Source organism: Callospermophilus lateralis, chromosome 15 (genome assembly GCF_048772815.1).
Source record: "Callospermophilus lateralis isolate mCalLat2 chromosome 15, mCalLat2.hap1, whole genome shotgun sequence".
NCBI lineage: Eukaryota > Metazoa > Chordata > Mammalia > Rodentia > Sciuridae > Callospermophilus > Callospermophilus lateralis.
This window is the reverse complement of record NC_135319.1, coordinates 17,138,395-17,158,554: the sequence shown is the minus strand read 5'-3', so window position 1 is coordinate 17,158,554 and position 20,160 is coordinate 17,138,395. Positions and strand designations below refer to the sequence as shown.

The 20,160-nt window shown below is 31.0% G+C and overlaps 1 protein-coding gene across 1 annotated transcript in view; it reads right to left on the bottom strand.

Moving 5' to 3' along the window:
- The window catches only part of Ankrd30a (ankyrin repeat domain 30A), a 109,150-nt gene that overhangs the window by 55,603 nt on the left and 33,387 nt on the right, over positions 1 to 20,160 (bottom strand). The window contains exons 16-20 of the mRNA XM_076834225.1: positions 15,755 to 15,825; positions 13,023 to 13,189; positions 10,301 to 10,468; positions 8,277 to 8,310; positions 7,646 to 7,787 (exon numbers count right to left, since the gene is read on the bottom strand). Of these exons, the coding sequence (XP_076690340.1) occupies positions 7,646 to 7,787; positions 8,277 to 8,310; positions 10,301 to 10,468; positions 13,023 to 13,189; positions 15,755 to 15,825 (582 nt within the window). The remainder of the gene's footprint in view (positions 1 to 7,645; positions 7,788 to 8,276; positions 8,311 to 10,300; positions 10,469 to 13,022; positions 13,190 to 15,754; positions 15,826 to 20,160) is intronic.

Sequence of the window (20,160 nt, the reverse complement as noted above, 5' to 3'; positions counted from 1 at the left end):
TCAAGAGAAATGTAAACAGAATTAAAGATGTATTACATAACTGCACTATTGATATAATTTCATAGGTACTTCTTATTGCTATTGTGAATTCCAGTGTAATAAGTATCCACTTAAAAGGCCATTCAATCTTAATCATATTCACAAAAGCAGTTAATTTTTCCAGTGAATTGCCTGTACTAGTAAAAAGTGACCTCTTGCATTTCTTACTTATTTTTCACCATTCATAATACTTTTAACATAGAAAATATACATGGACTGTTTATGCTGTCAGTAAAACTTCCAGTCAACAGCAATCTGTTAGTAGTTAAGGTTTTGTAGAGTCAAAATATGCACATAGATTTTTCACTATATCCAGTAATTATGTTACATTATAATGCTCTAAAATCTTCGATTAAAAGGTAGATAGTCAAACTGGATTAAAAACTAAGATCAAACTATATGTACCTATAAGAAACATACTTAAAGACACAAATTTGTTAAAAAGATGGAAAAAATATATACACTAATACTTGATAAAAGAAGGCTTAGCAGAAATGGCTATATTAATTCCAAAGTAGAGTTCATAGCAAAATCTACTCCCAGCAATAATGAAGGTCACTTCATAATGATAAAGGATTTAATTAATCAAGAAGACGCATAATTCTGAATGTTTATGCACCCAATGACATCTTTAAAGTATATGAGGCAAAAATTGATAGAACTGAAAAAGAAAAAAAGATAAAGTTCACAAGTATCTTCTGAGATGTCAAAATTCCTTACTCAATAAATAAGAATAAGTGGGCAGAAAAATCAGCAAAAATGTAGTAGAGGGGCTGAGGCTGTGGCTCAGTGTTAGATAACTTGCCTAGCATGTGTGAGGCACACACTGGGTTTGATTCTCAGCAATGCATATAAATAAACAACAACTAAAAAAATAAAAATAAAAAAAGAATGCAGTAGACTTGAACGCATAATTCTTCTTACAATAAATCTTAATAAAATGATTAAATCAAAATGTCTTAAGCCATCCAAAGTGTGTTCCCTTATTACAAAGCAATCACAGTAGAAATCAATAATGAAAATATCTCTGAAAATTAATATTTAAAAAGTAAGTTAACACAATTTAAATAATACTGTTTAAAGAGGTAATGAAAACAGAAACTAGAAAGTATTTTGAAGTAAATGAAAATAAAAATACAAGATGGCAGAATTTGTGGAATGTAACTACTGCTGTACTTAAATGAAAATTTTTAGCACTGAATGTTTCTATTTGAAGCATCTCAAATCAATGGTCTTTGACTTCCACCTAAAACTAGAAAGGAGCAAATTAAACTCAAAGTAAGCAGAAGAAAGGATATAATAAACATGAAAACATATAATAAACATTTGCTATAATCTGTTTTTATCTCCTCAAAATTCATATCCTGAAATATAATCCTAGACGTGATGGATTAGGAAATAGGGCCTGTTGAAGAGAGGGGGCACAGAACTCAAAAAACTGATTAGTCCTCTTAAAAACAGAGACTCACTGAAGACTATCATGCTGAGTGAAATCAGTCAATCCCCCAAACCTAAAGGCCTAATGTTCTCTCTGATATGTAGAGGCTGAATCACAATGGTGGGGGTTAGTGGATGTTCACTTGATTGGACAGGGGTGAATGGGGGGATGGGAGAGAGGATGGGAATGTAAAAGACAGTAGAATGAATCTGAAATAACTTTCCTATGTTCATATAAATACATGACCAGTATAACTCCACATCATGTACAACCACATGAATGGGAAGTTAAACTCCATATATATATATATGATATGTGAAAATACATCCTACTGTCATATATAACTAAAAAGAACAAATTAAAAAAATCCACAAAAAAACAGAGGTGCTAGAGAGTTTGTTCATTCCTTCTGCCATGTGAAGGTACAGGAAAAGGGTAGCCATGTATGAATTAGGAAGCAGATCCACATCAGACACCAAATCTGCTAGTATCTTTAGACTTCCCATCTTTCATAACTTTGGCAAATAAATTTATCTTATTTATTAGCTACATACTCTGTATCTTGTTATAGCAACCTAAATGGGCTATAAAATCAAAGATAAAAAGAATAAAAGAGGAAATAGAAGATATAGAAAAATCAATGAAAATTTAAATACTTTGAGGAAATGAATAAAAGTGATAAGCCTGTACATAACTTCCATGCTAAAAGTTGATCTCATAGAAGTAGAGAATAGAACAATGGTTATCAGAGTCTGTGTAGGTTTGGAAGAGGGGAGATAGAGAATCATTAATGTGTATAGGCCACAGCTGGATAGGAGGAATCACTTTGTCCAGAAGTTCAAAGATTCATGATTAAGATGTTAATTCTCCTGAATCTAATTCCCAGAAAGCCAGTAGGCTCTTTATTTATTTATTTTTTATTTGACAAGTTAATTCTAAAATTCATCTAAGTACTAAGATGTAAGTCAGTGGTAGAACACTTCCCTAGCATATACAAGGCCCTGGGTTTGAGCCCCAGGAAGGAAAAAAAAAAAAAAAATCACATGGAAATGCAAAGAATCTAGAATAGCCAAAATAACTAAAAAAGAACAAAATATGAAGGATAGGAGTGTTGATTTCAAGTAGTATAAATCTATAGCAATCAAAACTGTGATACTGGTATAAAGAAAGCCAAATAGATTAATGGAATAAAATGGAAAGTACGTAAGTAAATAAATATGAATATCCAAATAGCCAAATTACTTTTGACAAAGGCACAATGATGGTACAGTGGAGAAAGGATAGGTTTTTGAATACATGGTGTTGGAAGAAGTGGATATCTCCACAAAACGAACTTGGATCCATACCTCATACCCTATAGAAAATGAACTTGAAGTGGATCATTTGGATAAACATAAGACCTAAAACTAGAAAAATTCTAGACAAAAGCATAAAAGAAAAGTTTTATGACCTTGAGTTAGACAAAGATGTCTTAGATATGACACAAAAATAAAAATCCATATATAAATTGGTTTCATGAAAATATAAAACTTCTGCTCTTGAAAAGATATCATTAAGAGGACACAAACCCTAGAATTAAAGACAAAAATCACATGATTATCTCAATAGAAGCAGAAGAAGCATTTGACAAAATTCAGCATCCATTCTTCTTCAAAACACTAGAAAACCATGGATAGTACGAACATACCTCAATATTGTAAAAGCTATATATGTTAAACCCAAGGCCAACATTATTCTAAATAGAGAAAAACTGAAAGCATTCCCACTAAAAACTGGAATAAAGCAGGGATACCCTTTCACCACTTCTATTTAAGGTAGTCCTGGAAAATCTAGCCAGAGCAAATTAGACCAAAGAAAGAAATTAAAAGGATACAAATAGCAAAAGAAGAACTCAAAGTAGGCCTATTTGTTGATGACATAATTTGATATTTAGAAGATGCAAAAACCTCTACCAGAAAACTTTTAGAACTCATAAATAAATCCATCAAAGTAGCAGGATGTAAATTTAACACCATAAATCTATGGTGTTCCTATATATCAGTGATGAATCAACTGAAAAAGAAATTATAAAAACTATTCCATTCACAATAGCCTCAAAAATAAAATATTTGGAAATCAATCTAAAAAAAGAGTTTTTAAAGACCTTTACAATGAAAAACTACAGAACACTAAAGAAAGAAATTGAAGAAGACTTTAGAATATCGAAAGGTCTCCCATGTTCTTGGATAGGCACAATTAATATTGTCAAAATGGCCAAACTATCAAATGTGCTATAGAAATTTAATGCAATTCCTATTTAAATTCCAATGATGTTCTTAATAGAAATAGAAAAAGCAGTCATGAAATTCACTTGTAAAAATAGGAGGCCCAGAATAGCCAAAGCAATCTTTAGTGAGAAGAGTGAAGCAGGAGGCATCATAATACTGGATTGTAAATTATATTTCAAAGTTATAGTAACAAAAATGACATGGTATTGGCACCAAAATAGACATGAATACCAATGGAACGGAATAGAAAACACAGAGACAAACTCACTTAACTATAGTTATCTCATATTCCATGAACGAACATTGGAGAAAAGATAGCCTCTTTAACAAATGGTGCTCAGAAAACTGGAAATCCATATAGCAAAGTGAAATTAGACCCCCATCTTTCACCCTGCATAAAAACTCAATTCAAAGTGGATCAATGATCTAGGTATTAAACCAGAGACCCTGCGCCTACTAGAAAAAAAAGTAGGTCCAAATCTCTATCATGTCAACTTAGAAACTGAATTCCCCAACAATACTCCTAAGCGCAAGAAGTAAGATCAAGAATCACTAAATGGGATGGGTGCAAACTAGTAAGCTTATTCACAGTAAAGGGAACAATCAATAATGTGATAGAGCCTACAGAATAGGAAAAAAAAAAATCTTCCCTGCATGTGCCTCAGATAGAGCATTAATGTCCATCATATTAAACTTTTTTTTAAATAGATGGACACAATACCTTTATTTTATTAATTGTATCTAAGTGGTGCTGAGGATTGAATCTAGTGCCTCACACGTGCTAGGTAAGAGCTCTTCCACTGAGCCACAACCCCAGCCCAAGAACTCAAATAACTTAGCACCAAAAAACAAAACAACAACAACAACAACAACAACAACAACAACAAAACAACAAAAAACAATCAATAACTGGGCAAATTGAGCAGACACTTCACAGAAGAATTATAATTGATCAACAAATATATGAAAAAAATGTTCAACATCTCTAGTAATTAGAGAAATGCAAGTTAAAACTACACTGAGCTTTCATCTCATCAAGTCAGAATGGCAGTTATCAAGAATACAAATAGCAATAAATGTTGGTGAGGATGTGGGGAAAAGGTACACTCATATATTGCTGATGGGACTGTAAACTGGTGTGACCACTATTGAAAGTAATATGGAGATTCCTCAGGAAACTTGGCATGGAACTACCATTTTACCCAGTTATCCCACTCCTCAGCATATACCCAAAGGATTTAAAGTCAGCATACTATATATCACATTAATGTTTATAGCAGCTCAATTGGCAATAGCTAAGTTATGGAACCAATCTAGGTGCCCTTCAAAAGAAGAATGGATAAAGAAAATGTGATATATATACACAATGGAATACTACTCTGAATGACTTTATAACTATCGCCGGTAATTGGATGAAACTGGAGACTACCATGCTAAGTGAAATAAGCCAATCCCCAGAAAACCAAAGGCTGAATGTTCCCTCTGACATGTGCATGCTAACTCACCATAAGGGGGTGGGGGAAGAGGAAGAACAGAAGTTCAGTGGATTAGATAAAGGGTTATGAAGGGAAGGGAGGAAGGATGGGAAAAGACAAGACAGTAGAATGAATTGAACATAACTTTCCTATTTTCACATATGATGCATGACCAGTGTAACACTACATTATGTACAACCACAAAATGGGAAGTTATACTCCACATAAATATGTCAAAGTACATTCTATTGTCATGTATAACTAAAAAGAACAAATAAAAATTTAAAAAACCTGTATGATTTCTTTAAAATACTATCCTGAAGATAAGAAATATTATTTTACACTTGTTATGATTTTCTCTTCTATATAACACCACATCATTAAAAGAAAAAAGAGGATTAAAAAGTCAAGCTTCAAATTGAGGAAAAATTCTTTCAAAAAATATAGTCGATAAAGGAATCATATTCAGAATATATAACCAACACTTAAAAACTCAACAAGTAATAAAAAACATAAGTTTTAAAATGAGATTTATTTGAAAAGACAGTTCACCAAAAAAAGATACACAAATGGAAAAAAAAAGCCCATGGAAAGATATTCAACATTATTGATCATGAGTATAATGTACAATAAAACAATAATGTATGGATATTAGACACCCATTAGAATGGCTAAAATTAACAAAACAAAACTGACAATACTGTGTGTTTGTGAAGATAGGGAAGAACTGAAACTCTCATATACTGTTGTTGAGAATGCAATGGTACAAATACTTTGAGAAAAATTTGGCAGTTTCTTAGTAAGAAAATATAAAGGGGCATTAGGAGATGTTCATGGGTAATTAATTTAACTCTCTTGATTACATGAGTTATTGTATATGTTTAATACATATGTCATAATACATCAAATTCTACACTTCACATATGTGCAGTTTATCATATAATAATAATACTTCACTCAAGCCATTAATACCCAAAAGTTCTATTGCAAGAACAAACATCTAAAATAGTGGTTATGACACATAAAGAAACAGAATAAAGCTGGAGGACTGAGATCTTTATCCTTATAACAATGAGAAGTGATGAGTGGGTTTTAAGGAAGGAGTTAAAATGATAAGATCTGAATTTTTAAAAATAGGTAAATATAGTTTCAAAGCAGACCATGGTTTCAGGAGGTGGGGTGAGCAAACAGTTGCTAAGATTATTGCAGCAGTACAGATACAAACAAAAGTTTTTTGACCTGTCTATGCTCAAGACACAGAACAAAAACAAAGTTAACAAAAAAGACTGCAGTACTATTCATGCTAAGAAAAGTACAGTGGGACCACCATTTGACCCAGCTATTGCCCTTCTCGGTCTATTCCCTGAGGACCTCAAAAGAGCATACTATAGGGATACTGCCACTTCAATGATCATAGCAGCACAATTCACAATAGCTAGACTTTGGAATCAACCTAGATGCCCTTCAATAGATGAATGGATTAAAAAACTGTGGCATCCATACACAATGGAGTATTACGCAGCACTAAAAAATGACAAAATCATGGATTTTGCAGGGAAATGGATGGCATTAGAGCAGATAATGCTAAGTGAAGCTAGCCAATCCTTAAAAAACAAATGCCAAATGTCTCCTTTGATATAAAGAGAGCAACCAAGATCAGAACAGGAAAGAAGAGCATGAGGAAAAGATTAACATTTAACAGAGACGAGTGGGGTGGGAGAGAGGGAGAGAGAAGGGAAACTGTATGGAAATGGAAGGAGACCCTCATTGTTACATAAAACTACATATAAGAGTTTGTGAGGGGAAAGGGAAAAAAAAAAGGGAGAGAATTAAACCACAGCAGATGGGGTAGAGAGGGAAGAGGAGAGGGAAGGGGAGGGGGGATAGTAGGGGATAGGAAAGGTAGCAGAATACAACAGTCATTAATATGGTATTATGTAAAAATGTGGATGTGTAACCGATGTGATTCTGCAACTTGTATTTGGGGTAAAAATGGGAGCTGATAACCCATTTGAATCAAATGTATGGAAGATGATATGCCATGAGCTTTGTAATGTTTTGAACAACCAATAAAAAAAATATTTAAAAAAAAAAGTACAGTGGGAATTACTGTAGCTCTTTGACTCAGAGTGTGTATAAAAGTTCTCATTTTTAAAAAAATATATTTTCAGTTGTAGGTGGACACAATAGCTTTATTTTATTTATTTATATGTGGTGCTGAGGATCAAACCCAGGGTCTCACATGTGCTAGGTGAGCACTCTATTACTGAGCCATAACCCCAGCCCCTCATTCTATTTTAATATAAAGCATATTTCTGATATGAACAGCACTGTAACACATCAATGTTTATGGTGCAATGCTAAGCAACGTGTGTATATATTAATATAATATACAAAAAGGCCCTATATTTATGCAATGATCCTACCTTTACACTCCATTCTAAGTTGTTCAATTAGCAGCAACATATTCTCATAACTAGGGTAAAGCAATTCATAATCCTCTGAGGCTGTTTCAGACGATTGAGTTAAGTCATCAAGGTCATCCATAGCATTTATTTTTTGGGGGGCCTATAAAATAAATATTAGTATTTCAAAATGTCCCCTCTGAATATTTAGACCATATACTAAATTTACAGAAGTGACAATTACTCCTAAGTTTTTCTTTTATTTTTTGGTACTGGGGACTGAACCACCCAGTGGTGCTTTACCACTGAACTACATACTCAGACCTTTTACTTTTTTATTTTGAGCTTAGGGTTTAAGTTGCTGAGGCTCGCCTTGAAGCTGGGTCCTTTTGCCTTGTCCTCCTGAATAACTGAGATTACAGGCGTGTGCCACCCTGCCTAACTATCCATGTTATAATATGAGCAGAAGCACAGGTGCTTCTTAAAAGAACTGACTTTTGTGAAAAGGATACCTTTATCAATAGCCACTATTTCTTAATCACTTTTTCAAAGGAAATATGTATATATAACAAAAGATTCTCTATTCTTTCACTTTACTTTTTATAATGTATCTGTAAATTTATATTTTTATAATGATTAGCTTTTACAATACCTTTTCCTTTTCAATAGATGCTTTCTTTATGGGCCTAAAATAAAAGCATAAAATCTTTATAGGCAAATATTAAATATGTAAAATACAAAGACTATCTGAACTTTTATCATTTTATAACATATTTGCATTTTAATTTTATTTTTTCCATTCACAAAACTAACAGGTTATTTAAAATGTAATAATTTTCTATAAGGGGATTCAACTGTAACAGAAAGGGACAACAAATGACACTATAATAATATCATAACAAAGAATTAAATTTAGGTCAAACTTTGATCAAAGCAAAAGGAAAAACATAAAGTTACTTTATAGAAAGAAATACATAAGGTTTTTTTGTTACTGTCATTTTTAATAAAAGCGAACTTTTATGGGCACTAAGACATTTGGAAAATATCGCTAAGTCCTTATGTAAGAGAAGTTAATTTTTTCAGGATCTATTATGGAATTGGTATGCATTATTTTAAGCACTATAAATGTGTTTTAAGCTCATTTTAATGCTCATAATAATTCTGAGAGGTAGGTACACATTAGGTATCTTTTAAAGGAAAAAACTAGGCAAAGAAAGGTCAAGAAACTTGCCTGAGACCATATAGCTAATCAATGGCAAACCCAGAATTCAAACCCAGGAATTCTGGCTCTATAACATGTGTTTCACATGTGTTTTGAAACAAACATTTATCTTCAAGTGCTTTTAAGTGATACAATAGCAGATTAATCTGCATAATCATTTCATTTCTGGCTATAATTATAAACAGTAATTTCTTTCTTTTGGTACCAGGGATTGAATCTAGAGGCGCCAATCTCTGGGACACATCCCTACCTCATTTTCATTTTTGCTTTTTTTTTTTTTTTTGAGATAGAGTCTTGATAAGTTTAGGGTCTTGCCAACTGCTGAGGGTGGCTTTGAACTTGCAATCCTCCTGTCTCAGCTTCCCGAGCCACTGGGATGACAGGTATGCATCACCGCACCTGGCTAATAATAATGATTTCTGAATCTTGCAAATATCTTTTTCAAAATAGAAATATTTTAAACCTAGGCAATTTTGAAAATCTACATTCAATAAACCAATGACTGATTTTTTCCTAAGGAAATTAATGACTCATCATTCATCATTCATCTTTCAACATAAACTTATCAAACATGTCAGTGACACTGCTGGTATATGGAAACAGACTTTTTATACTTTAAAACTTTATATTTCAAAAGTAATAATCCATGCTAGGTTGTTAGTATTTTACTTTCCTATGTACATAAGCTAAATCCTCCTCATTTCCCCAGAATTTAAACAATTATTAAATTGACACACCTGATATTTTAGACTAACATACAAAATAATAGCTATTTATGATGACAACTATCCAAAGCACAAGGTATAATTACCTTCTATTTAGTGCAACTTAAATGTTTGTATATTTTTTTTATTACATAATTTAAAAAAATCTATGTGTGGCAATTAACTTTTGGGTCATTATTTCCAGGATCCATTATATTAGGATATTCCACTTCTGAACGAATTCATGATGAACAACAATCTCTTATCATAAAAAAAAATACACGTACACCTGAATAGAAGTTCTAAGAACAATTAATTTACTATAAATGCTCAAAAATAATATGTGAAGCTTTCTAATACTTCAACATGCAAACACAATTGAATAAATATGTCCTTTTCTGCTGAATCATTTCCAACAGCATGCAAGCATCCACTAAAAACTTCTATTTTAAACAAAAAGAACTCTCTTTAATTCCACATTCTTCTTGGTTATTACTGACTTTTCTATTGTCTTTCCAATTAAGAATTCTTTAAGTTATTGTCAATACTTATCTATTGCAGTCAGGTTTCCATAGTGACCATTTATTGAAATTGCTCCTTGTCAGTCACTTGTCCTTATTTTAATCAACTTGTTAGCAGTGTGATATCACGGATCATTCTCTTTCTGCAGACCATGCTATACTGTTTTATTTCCAGAAAAGTAATCACTGTTAACATGCTTTCACAAGGAAATAAATTTATAGATTTTACCTTTCTTCATCCTGATCTATTTCACTTAAGTGGCAACTATCCTTTACTTGTAGTAGACCACCAGTTAATGAATCAGCCATCTCAAATGCTGGTGTAGTCACAGATTCTTTGGAGGTATATTTTTCATTTTCATTTTTCTTTACTTCTTTTGTATGTAAGGCAGGATCACTAATTTAAAAATCCATTAAAAAGCCTGTGTTTAGTAATAATTCTACTGATAAACAATAAAAAATTCCAAATCTTCCTCATTTAAATTCACTTATTAATTCAGAAAGTTATGAAGCACCAGTGAATAAAATAAAATGTATATTCTCTGCTTCAAACAACAAATGAATATACAATTATAAAACAAAGTGTTACATAATAGTGGACATATGAAAAGTTATTTCTACATACAAGGAAGCTGAATAATATCCTGAAAGCCAAGTGAAGAAAGTGTTTTAGAGGAGTTTTTCATTGGGTCAAATATTGCTGACAGGTTAAGTAAAATGAGGTGGAAGAAATGATGTCAAGAGTTATTAAAGTGAAAATCAGTGGTGACCTTGGGGAAAATAATTGTGGAGGAGTGGCAGGAATAAAACTTACTGAGTTCAAGAAGGAATGGAGGGCTGAGGTTGTAGCTTAGTGGTAAAGCATTTGACTAGCACAAGACCATAGGTTCCATCTTTAACAACACACATACACAAGCACACACTAAAAAAACTGTTTATAGAAATGCAATAAGCTAGATTTTCTAACCCTTGTGCTAAAACCCAAGTGTTAATGCAGTAAATCTTTAAATATACCATGTATACATGTAATTATCTTTTTATTTTATTTTAATTTAGTTCATTTGTTTATTTATTGGTACTGGGAACTTAACCCAGGGGTGCCTTACCACTTGGCTACCTCCTCAGTATTTTTACTTTTTATTTTGAGGCAGATACTTAGGGCCTCACTAAGTTGCTGAGGCTGTTCTCAAATTTGAAATCTTCATGCTAGCATCCTGACTGGCTGGAATTACAGGCATGTTCACCTAAGTCCAACTCATTATCCTTTCTAAAGATGATATATTTCAATATGTACCACACCATATATTTCAAGTAACTTTATATACAATTTATAAAAATTCAGTTTATAAAATGATTTTTTGAATTTTCCTGCTTATATTCCTGTTATAGAATTCAATAATTTAAAATGAAACACTATTTTCTATATTTGAATAGTATAAAATACCTAGAATTAGAAAATTTCTTATGAAGCAAGAAATACTGTCCATAAAACTTTGGTTTTATGGGCAAAGTGATTATCAGATATAACTAAGACATTTTCAAGGATCTTTTAGCTTAGTTTAAGAATTTATTATTTAATTCCTTGGTCTAATAGTTTTTTAGTACCATATATATGTAATTTAAAACACTTTAAAGTGTTAAAATATACTATTAATCATTATATAAGGATTGAAAAATTTAGGTCATTCCCAATGTCACCTAGCTGTGAAGCCTTTGAAAAAAGAGTCCATACTTACTGACTTAGATGTTTTGTAGTCATTCTTTTTTTTTGCTAAGCTACACCCCAGCCCCTGTCAATAAAGTTTTATTGGAATTTAATCTCACTTACTCATTTAATGTCTATGATAGATTCTGGATTACAACAGAGAACTTCGGGTCCACAAGACTAAAGTATTTACCATCTGGTTCTTTATGGAAAAGAAGTAGGCCAATTCCTGATTTAGTACAGCAAAAATTCTTTGATGAAATTTTTAATAGGTTTTATCTAATATACTGAAGTACTGATGGAACAAGGATGCCCTTAGCAATTTTCAGATTAATTTGAGAGTCAAATATTTAAGCACTAGACATTGTGAACAAAACCCCCAAATCTAATGATTATTTTTTTGGTAATAAGGTAGAATGTGAATATAGCATGTAGCTTCCTTCTGCAATTAACAGATTATACAAGTGTTAGAACAAAATATGACTAGAATTTGTCATCAAATTGCTTTAAATACATTTTAATTGTGCACACTATAGATGTAACCTCATTTTTAACCATTTTATACTCAAATTTTTTTCCATAAAATTATAAACTATTTCCTCATTGATGAGTACTTAACTATCTCAAACTTTGACATGACAATGCTATAATAAATATCTTTAACATTCACATACATGTATTTAACACATTTATATAAATATTCTTTATATGCTATGTTCTTTATGTACATTATATATAATATGTATAATAGTAAGCAATACCTAGCATGTTTATCATAATGTATTTTATATATAAATATATATATATATTTAAAATATGTGTCTAACAAATGTGTGAAAGCATGCATTTACAGCTGGTTTTCCTGTCCAGAGGGATCTAGTTAACAGAAATGAAGCTGTTAGGTTAAAATAATGATATATTTGAAAGTTTGATACATGCTACTTAACTAAATTACCCTTCAAAAAGTATTTCAACCTTTCAAAAAGTATTTACCAATTTCCTTTAGAAATAGAGCATGAGAATGCCTTTGTCCTCACATTACTCAACTCTAGTTATTATTTTTTAAGAAAATTTTTATTAGTTTAATTGGATAATAGTTATCTTATGTTTATTTTCATTTTTCTGATATCCAGAATGAATATCCCTAACAGCATAAAATTTGTCAACCACAAATATTAGCCCAAATTAGTATTAGTTTTACAGGACAGCAACTGTTATCTCCTGTTAAACAGTGCCATAGTCTTACCCTTCATGTTTTTTATTCTCCTCAATAGGAAATTTCTGGTTATCAGTTTTTTCATTCTTTCTTTGTTGAATTAGTCCATCATCATTATCTGTGGCAACAAAACCATCAGATAGGCTTTCTGATACTTTCATTTCATTACCTTTGTGCTCCTTCCTTTTTTCTTCCACCTGTAATAAAAAATTTGATAATAAGGGTGCCTGTTACTTTTCAATTAAAAAAAATTGTTTTCAATGATTTTATCAATTGACCCAAGTTTGTCATGATTTCAATCCATAAAAAAATTTTGTGCTTACTTTGATTTTTATCATTACAAGTCATTGAAATTTTAAAAAAATTCTGCTTCAATTCTATTTGAGAACAGAATTTTCCAAAAATTTCACAAAGGGTTATTCTTAATTTTATGTCTTGTATTTTTATCAACACTTTTTTATCTAACCTAGTTTGTATTCCTTGTATGATTGGCAGAAATAAAAAGGAAAACATACAAAATATGCCTGCCCTCTTCTGTGTTTACTATATGGATTTCACATTAAACAGCTGGATTTAGAAAATTTCATGTGAGGCTTCAATACCAGATGGAATAAAGGGAAACTGCTGAGTTGCCACTACAAAATTCTGGAAAATGAGATCCTTCCAAATTTCATATTCCTTAATCATAAAATTTTATAAATGAAGGATATGTAATTTATTGCCTACTTTAGCCTCATTATCTACTTTTAACAAAAGGTTTTTCTCCCTGCAAGGCGTCTAAGTGGTATTACACAGGATTTTATGGCACCTGAAGAAATGTTACAATTCCATAATGTCAGAAAAAATAAGTTAGTGGATAAGATCATCAAATTAAACATATAGAAGTGACTTTGCCAAAGTAATTAAATGTCTTTGTGAGGGATGGAGAGCCTCATTTAATTTTTCTTTTAAACATATCTCCATATTTTTGTTCATCTCATATTTCCACCTTTCTACCCTGGAGTCAAACACCAAATTTTTGGCTGAAGGTTTCTGCTACTTATGTGATTTCATTCATGCCAAAATTTAACAAACTTTATAAAACAACATATGTAAAGGGCTGATTAAATAAAAACATTTGAGAGTGGTGATAAAAATATAAGGACCTTTATATATTTTTAAAAAATACTTAAAGTGGTCATGTTGGAATTATAAACTGGAACAGTTTGAGTAAAATAAATATAACTGTACACACAAAAACAAAACAAACATATAAGTTTGCTGGAAATATTTATTGCAACTCTCAATCTACAACCTTTCTCACTCATTTCTTTCTTTATCATTATGTTTACAGAGGGAAACAACAACTCAAACTTACTACATTTTTTGTAACTTCTATGCTCATCTTGGTTTAGAAAGTCTTATAGTATAGAGCTAAATTAGTTTCTTAGTTCATATGTTACTTGGAAGACTGAATGACTAAAGATAATTAAAGAATAAAGATTATGAGAATGTTTTCCTGAACTCTTGTATTTTAGATGGGAGAAATAATTTATTCCTAAACATAATTTCATATTTATATAACTTCATTTTATAAATGAGCTTTTAATAAGCAGAAAAATCAGAATATAGCTCATAAAGAGAAAAACCAAGAGAACATGCTTTTGAAATAACTTTATCCTTAAGTAATCAAAGGGCATGGGCAAAAAAAAGTTAGAAAATAATTAAAATTTAATTGTTGAAGTTCTTAGTGTATATTCAGCTATTCCCAAATCACTGGACTGTAACTAAGAAGTGAAAAGTAATTCATGTTAGACATTTAGGAGAAAAACATGAATGAACAAACTTAACTTTGTCACTATTTGTTTGAACTAAACAATTTATTATGCTTTAAATTTATCAAAATGAACTGATGATTTTTAATATTACAAAGTCTTCATTATATAAAAAGATTTTACTTCATTAGACTTTAAATAGGGAGGGCTTACTGTACATTTAAATCCTTTTACCAGTAACTGGAAAGCCAATATGAATAAATACCAAATAGAAAAAAAAATCCTAAATTTTAACTCAAGTGATATATTATGATAGTTTTATGCATTTATATGGATTGCCTTAAATCTCGTTCTATCATATTCTAAAGTCCACTGAAGACAATGGATAAAAATATTTTTATAATATTTACTAACTTCCCACATTGAAATAAAATAAGTTAAAATGTTATTGTTTGTACTCTAAGACCAAAAGTTCCATTCTAGAAGAAATGATTCACTTAACAGGCAGTTGGGTCGATTTTAGGACCCTGTTTTCTCTCTTATCACAGACACTGAAATAATAGAGATCAGAAGGCAAAATGAAATTTTTAAGTATGGTATTGGCACATATAAAACTACAAGTTTTGAGCCACTGAGAATAATCATCCCTTAACATGAATACAATTCAGTGGTCGTCACTGAATTGTTATATTGTTCATAACTTCAGCTCTCTCATTTAAAAACTCAAATTTGATCTTACCTTCTTTATCATGTAAAGGTGATTTTACAAATGGAAGCGCAAACAATCTTCAGAAAAATTTTGCCTAAATTCTATGAGTAAAGTTTAGTTATAAATTATTACAGATTATAAAAATATTTTGTTTATAACTAGTTGTAATGCTTTTAAAATTAAATATTAAGTTATGATCTACTGACTTTAAAAGGCTAGTCTGAAAAATAATTTTATTTGGCCTATGCTACCTTCTTAAAGCAAAATAATATTAAACTAGAAATTAAATTTTTACATACCTGTGACTGGTTATTTTCACTGCCATCAAGCCTTTTTTGCTCTTCTTCTGATGTTACTTCTAAGTTTGGTTCTGTTTACAAATGTTAACATCAACTACTTAGAAAAATGATAAAAAAGTAACTATCTTTATAAAAATAGAGAGTAATAAAAAGTTAAAATAAGTTTTTATTTCCCTACATACAAATATAAATTATGCTTAATCTTTAAGTGAATATTTACTTCTTTTGGAAAAAACTGTAGTAATCTAAAACTTCAACAAATTGGAGACACTAGATTTTACCACATTCAAAGCATACAAACAACTCAAAAGATTCATCCACAGATTCATTCACTTAAAGTAAGTGAATAAACCCCCAGAATTAAAACTTTTAATCCTATAGTAATACATAAATTTCCATAACATATTATTCTCTACCCAATAATAGTAACTTTTAAACAACCTGCTGAACATTTTCTTCATCATTATGGCTTCCAACAGTACTGTTACTTTTCACCTTTATCAGTAAACACTTTGTTCCTTATTTCTAAAATGTTTTCATTCACTGTTCAGACAAATTTCTTTTCTTCTTTTATGACTCAATGTGCTAGGTGAAGTCTTCCTTAATTGTGGTTATTATTCCCTACATAAACAGCTATTAACTTTCCTAAGGGCTACTGTAATACTTGTATCAATTTTTTATTGTATATTTACTACTTGTATTGTAAATTATTTCTTTCCATATCTATCCCTTTTGCTCCTAGGCTGTAAAACTAAAACAAACAAACAAACAAACAAAAAACATGTTGTGTCTGAGTAGGCAATCTTTAAATTTTTCCTACTTAGCCTAAAAGTTCTAAATATGCTGGGCCCCACACTTAAGTTTATGCTAAATACTAGGCTAAACAAAGTTATTCCTTCTACTAATTCTTTTTGTTATTTATATGTAAGGGAAAGAATACATTATTTTTATGTTATGTTAGGGGAAGAATCCACATGCCTTGTTAAAAGGTATTCTGTTTGGTTGTAGGTAAGAAGAATAAAACACAAGGTAAAAACTATGGTATCGCCAGGCACAGTGGTGCCTCCCGGTAATCCCAGTAGCTCGGAAGGCTGAGGCAGGAGGATCTCAAGTTCAAAGCTAGCCTCAGCAATTTAGCAAGGCACTAAGCAACTTGGTGAGACCCTGTCTCAAAATAAAATACAAAATAGGGCTGTCTGTGGCTCATTGGTTGAATGCCTCTGAGTTCAATCCCTGGTACCAACAAAACAAAACACTACAAGAAAACTATGATACTAGTCTAGGTGTCCAGAAAATGTGGTATACATACACAATGGAGTTTCATTTAGCCAAAAAGAAAATAAAATTATGGCATTTGTAGAACAATGGATAGAACTAGAAATGATCATGTTAAGTGAAATAAGTTAAACTCAGACTAAGGGTCCTATGTTTTTTCTAGTATGCAGAAGCTGGAGAGAAAAAAAGGAAAACAACATTGGGAGTGGATCTCCTAAAAATAAAATTACTAGAGGCCAAATTATATTGTTATATCATTTGCATGTACAAATACGTAACAAGACATTGCCTCAATGTATACAAGTATAATATCAATAAAAAATGTAAAAAAGAAAAAAGCACATAAGGAAATTTTGCCACAAAAAGATTTTTGAAAAGTCAGAACTACAGTAACATGAAATCATACACAGGTACTCTATAGTTGTATTCTCTATGCTTCTTTATTACTTTGTTTACTCTCTTTGTTTTCTGCCTTCTGTGATTCACAGGTCATGAGGAGAATAATTCCTTAACAGAAACATGGCCCAAATATTCATCTTTTCTTTATTGATTAAGGTTATCTTTCCAAATTCTATGGATGGTGACTGATTTTTAGTCACTGATTGTGATACAAAGGGATATTTATCAACAGGTTTCATATTACTAGATCTTTTTTCAGATTTTTATAATTTAAAATTTTTTTATTTGTTCATAATAGTTATATATAACATTAGAATTTATTTTGATTTAATAATAAATGCATGGAGTACAGTTTGCTCCAATTAAGTCTCTAGTACTTACCTTTATCTCCCCCGCACCCTGCTCTCTTTCCTAAACACTAGAGATCTATTTACTTTTTTTTTTTTTAATTAGTGTCTTGTGGATATACATAATGGTAAGAGTCACTGTAGTTTATTCATATATGTACATTGGAAAGATTCATTCCACTGTTTTTAATCTTACCCTGTCTCTTCTCCCTCCCCCTCAATCTACTACTACTCCCTGAGCTTTCTTTTATTTTGATGGCATTCATCCCTCCATTTCTTTCCTCTCACTCTCCCCTCACAAAGTTTTGAATAGCTTCTATATATCAGAGAAAACATTAGATCCTTGACTTTCTGAGTCTGACGTATTTTACTTAGCAGTATAGTCTCTCAGTTCTATCTATTTACCAGCAAATGATATAATTTCATTCTTTTTCATGACTGAGTAAAACTCTGTTGTGTATATATACCACATTTTTTTAATCCATTCATCTGTTGAAGGACACCTAGGTTGGTTCCATATCTATTGTGAATGCTGCTATGAACATTGATGTGGCTACATTCTTATACTATGCTGCTTTTAGATCTTTTGCATATATACCAAGGAGTGGGACAGGTGGGTCATATAGTGGCTCCCTTCCTAGTTTTTTGAAGACTTTCCATACCGGGGAGTGGTTGCACTAATTTTCCACCAATAATGTATGAGTGCACCTTTCCCCCCATATCTTCCCCAAAACTTATTATTATTTGTATTCTTGATAACTGTCATTCTGATTGAAGAGATGAAATCTCAATGTGGTTTTGATTTGCATTAAATTGCTAGATCTTTGACAAGTCTTATTACTGAGGATCAAACCAGTAGAACTCTGATCTGAAAATTTTAAAAGTAAGGTTTTAATATATTAGAACATAAATGATGATAATAGAAGTGAAACCAACTTATGCAAATTTTTTCTTCAGAGAAAGTCCCATGTCCACCTGTACCCCACATACATCTATTCCTTCATGGCTTACTGTATTTTATATATCCTGTACTTGCCATTCATTTAGATAAGTTTAATTACTTATTTATCATCTCCCTATTTTACTACATTTTAATTTATTGGTATTACAGTATTTTGTGTTTCACTCAGTCACCACTGTCATATTTTGTTTTCCAAGAAAGCATTATTTTTCATTAAGATTCTTCAGAAATTTTGTATTAAAATTTAGGTCTAATTATTCTGAATTTAAATATGCATGATAGTATTTGCATTATAAAAACATGGGCTTTAATGAATACCATTTTATATAGAAAATATACTTTAACTACAATGAGATAGCCTTTCTTTAATGCCTCACAATTCACTTTTAAGTCTTGGATAAACATCATAAATTTTTACAAAAAATGATAGCTTTAAGTGATGTAATTGTTCCCATTTTTCAATGGGAAAGGGTAATAAGTCTAGGTACACAATAATTCATTCAAAAAATCCAATGAATATAGAGTGACATGAAATAGGGATGCATAGATAATTAAAATTTCTTTTTTTTTTAAATAGACAAAATTGTCAGATTTAAACTTTTTAAGAATGAAAGAAAAAGAAATACAGAAATGAAACTTTAAAAGCCATTTCATCAGGCTCCCTTATCATTTGATATCCATGAACATTATACATAGTTTAAAACTTTGGTACTAATCGTGATCTGAGAATCCCCGGAATTCAGCATCTGTTCCAGGGGTCCAAGAAGTCTAATTAATACTAAATGTTATTTGCCATTTTCACATAAATGTAGTGTATATTCAGAGACATGTATATTCAGAGATATGATGTGTCATAAAAACATAGTTCTAATGGCTAATGAGTCAAATGTAATGGCTATTGGAAAGTATGACCGTGCATGCTTATTTTTTAAATCTTTCAGATATAGTTTCTAATATAGTAAATTTTGATAGATACAATCCACTTAAATAAAAGCTCTTTAGAGTGTAAAAATTGTTAATACTACAAAAGGATCCTAAGATCCAAAGTTTCAAAATTAGTTTTGAACTGTGTGTACCAAATAGTTATTAAAATGTGATTACCCATTATTAACAATCAAACATACAAAAAACCCAAAACATACCCAAACATGCTTGCACACAAACACAGTCTGTTAATCAGACCATATGATTGGCTTAAGATCACCAGTATTAACAATACTAAGAAAAAATAAAGTTAAATCACAATTGACGTGTTAGTAAATAAAGCTTTACTCTAGGAAAACATCAGAATCCAATACATTTCTGTTTTTTTTTTTTTTTTTTTTTTTTTTAGAAGAGTCAGGATCTTGCTATATTGACTGAAGTAAAACTCTTTTCAGAGACACTGAGGAGCTGGAATTACAGTCATGAGTACTGTGCCCAGC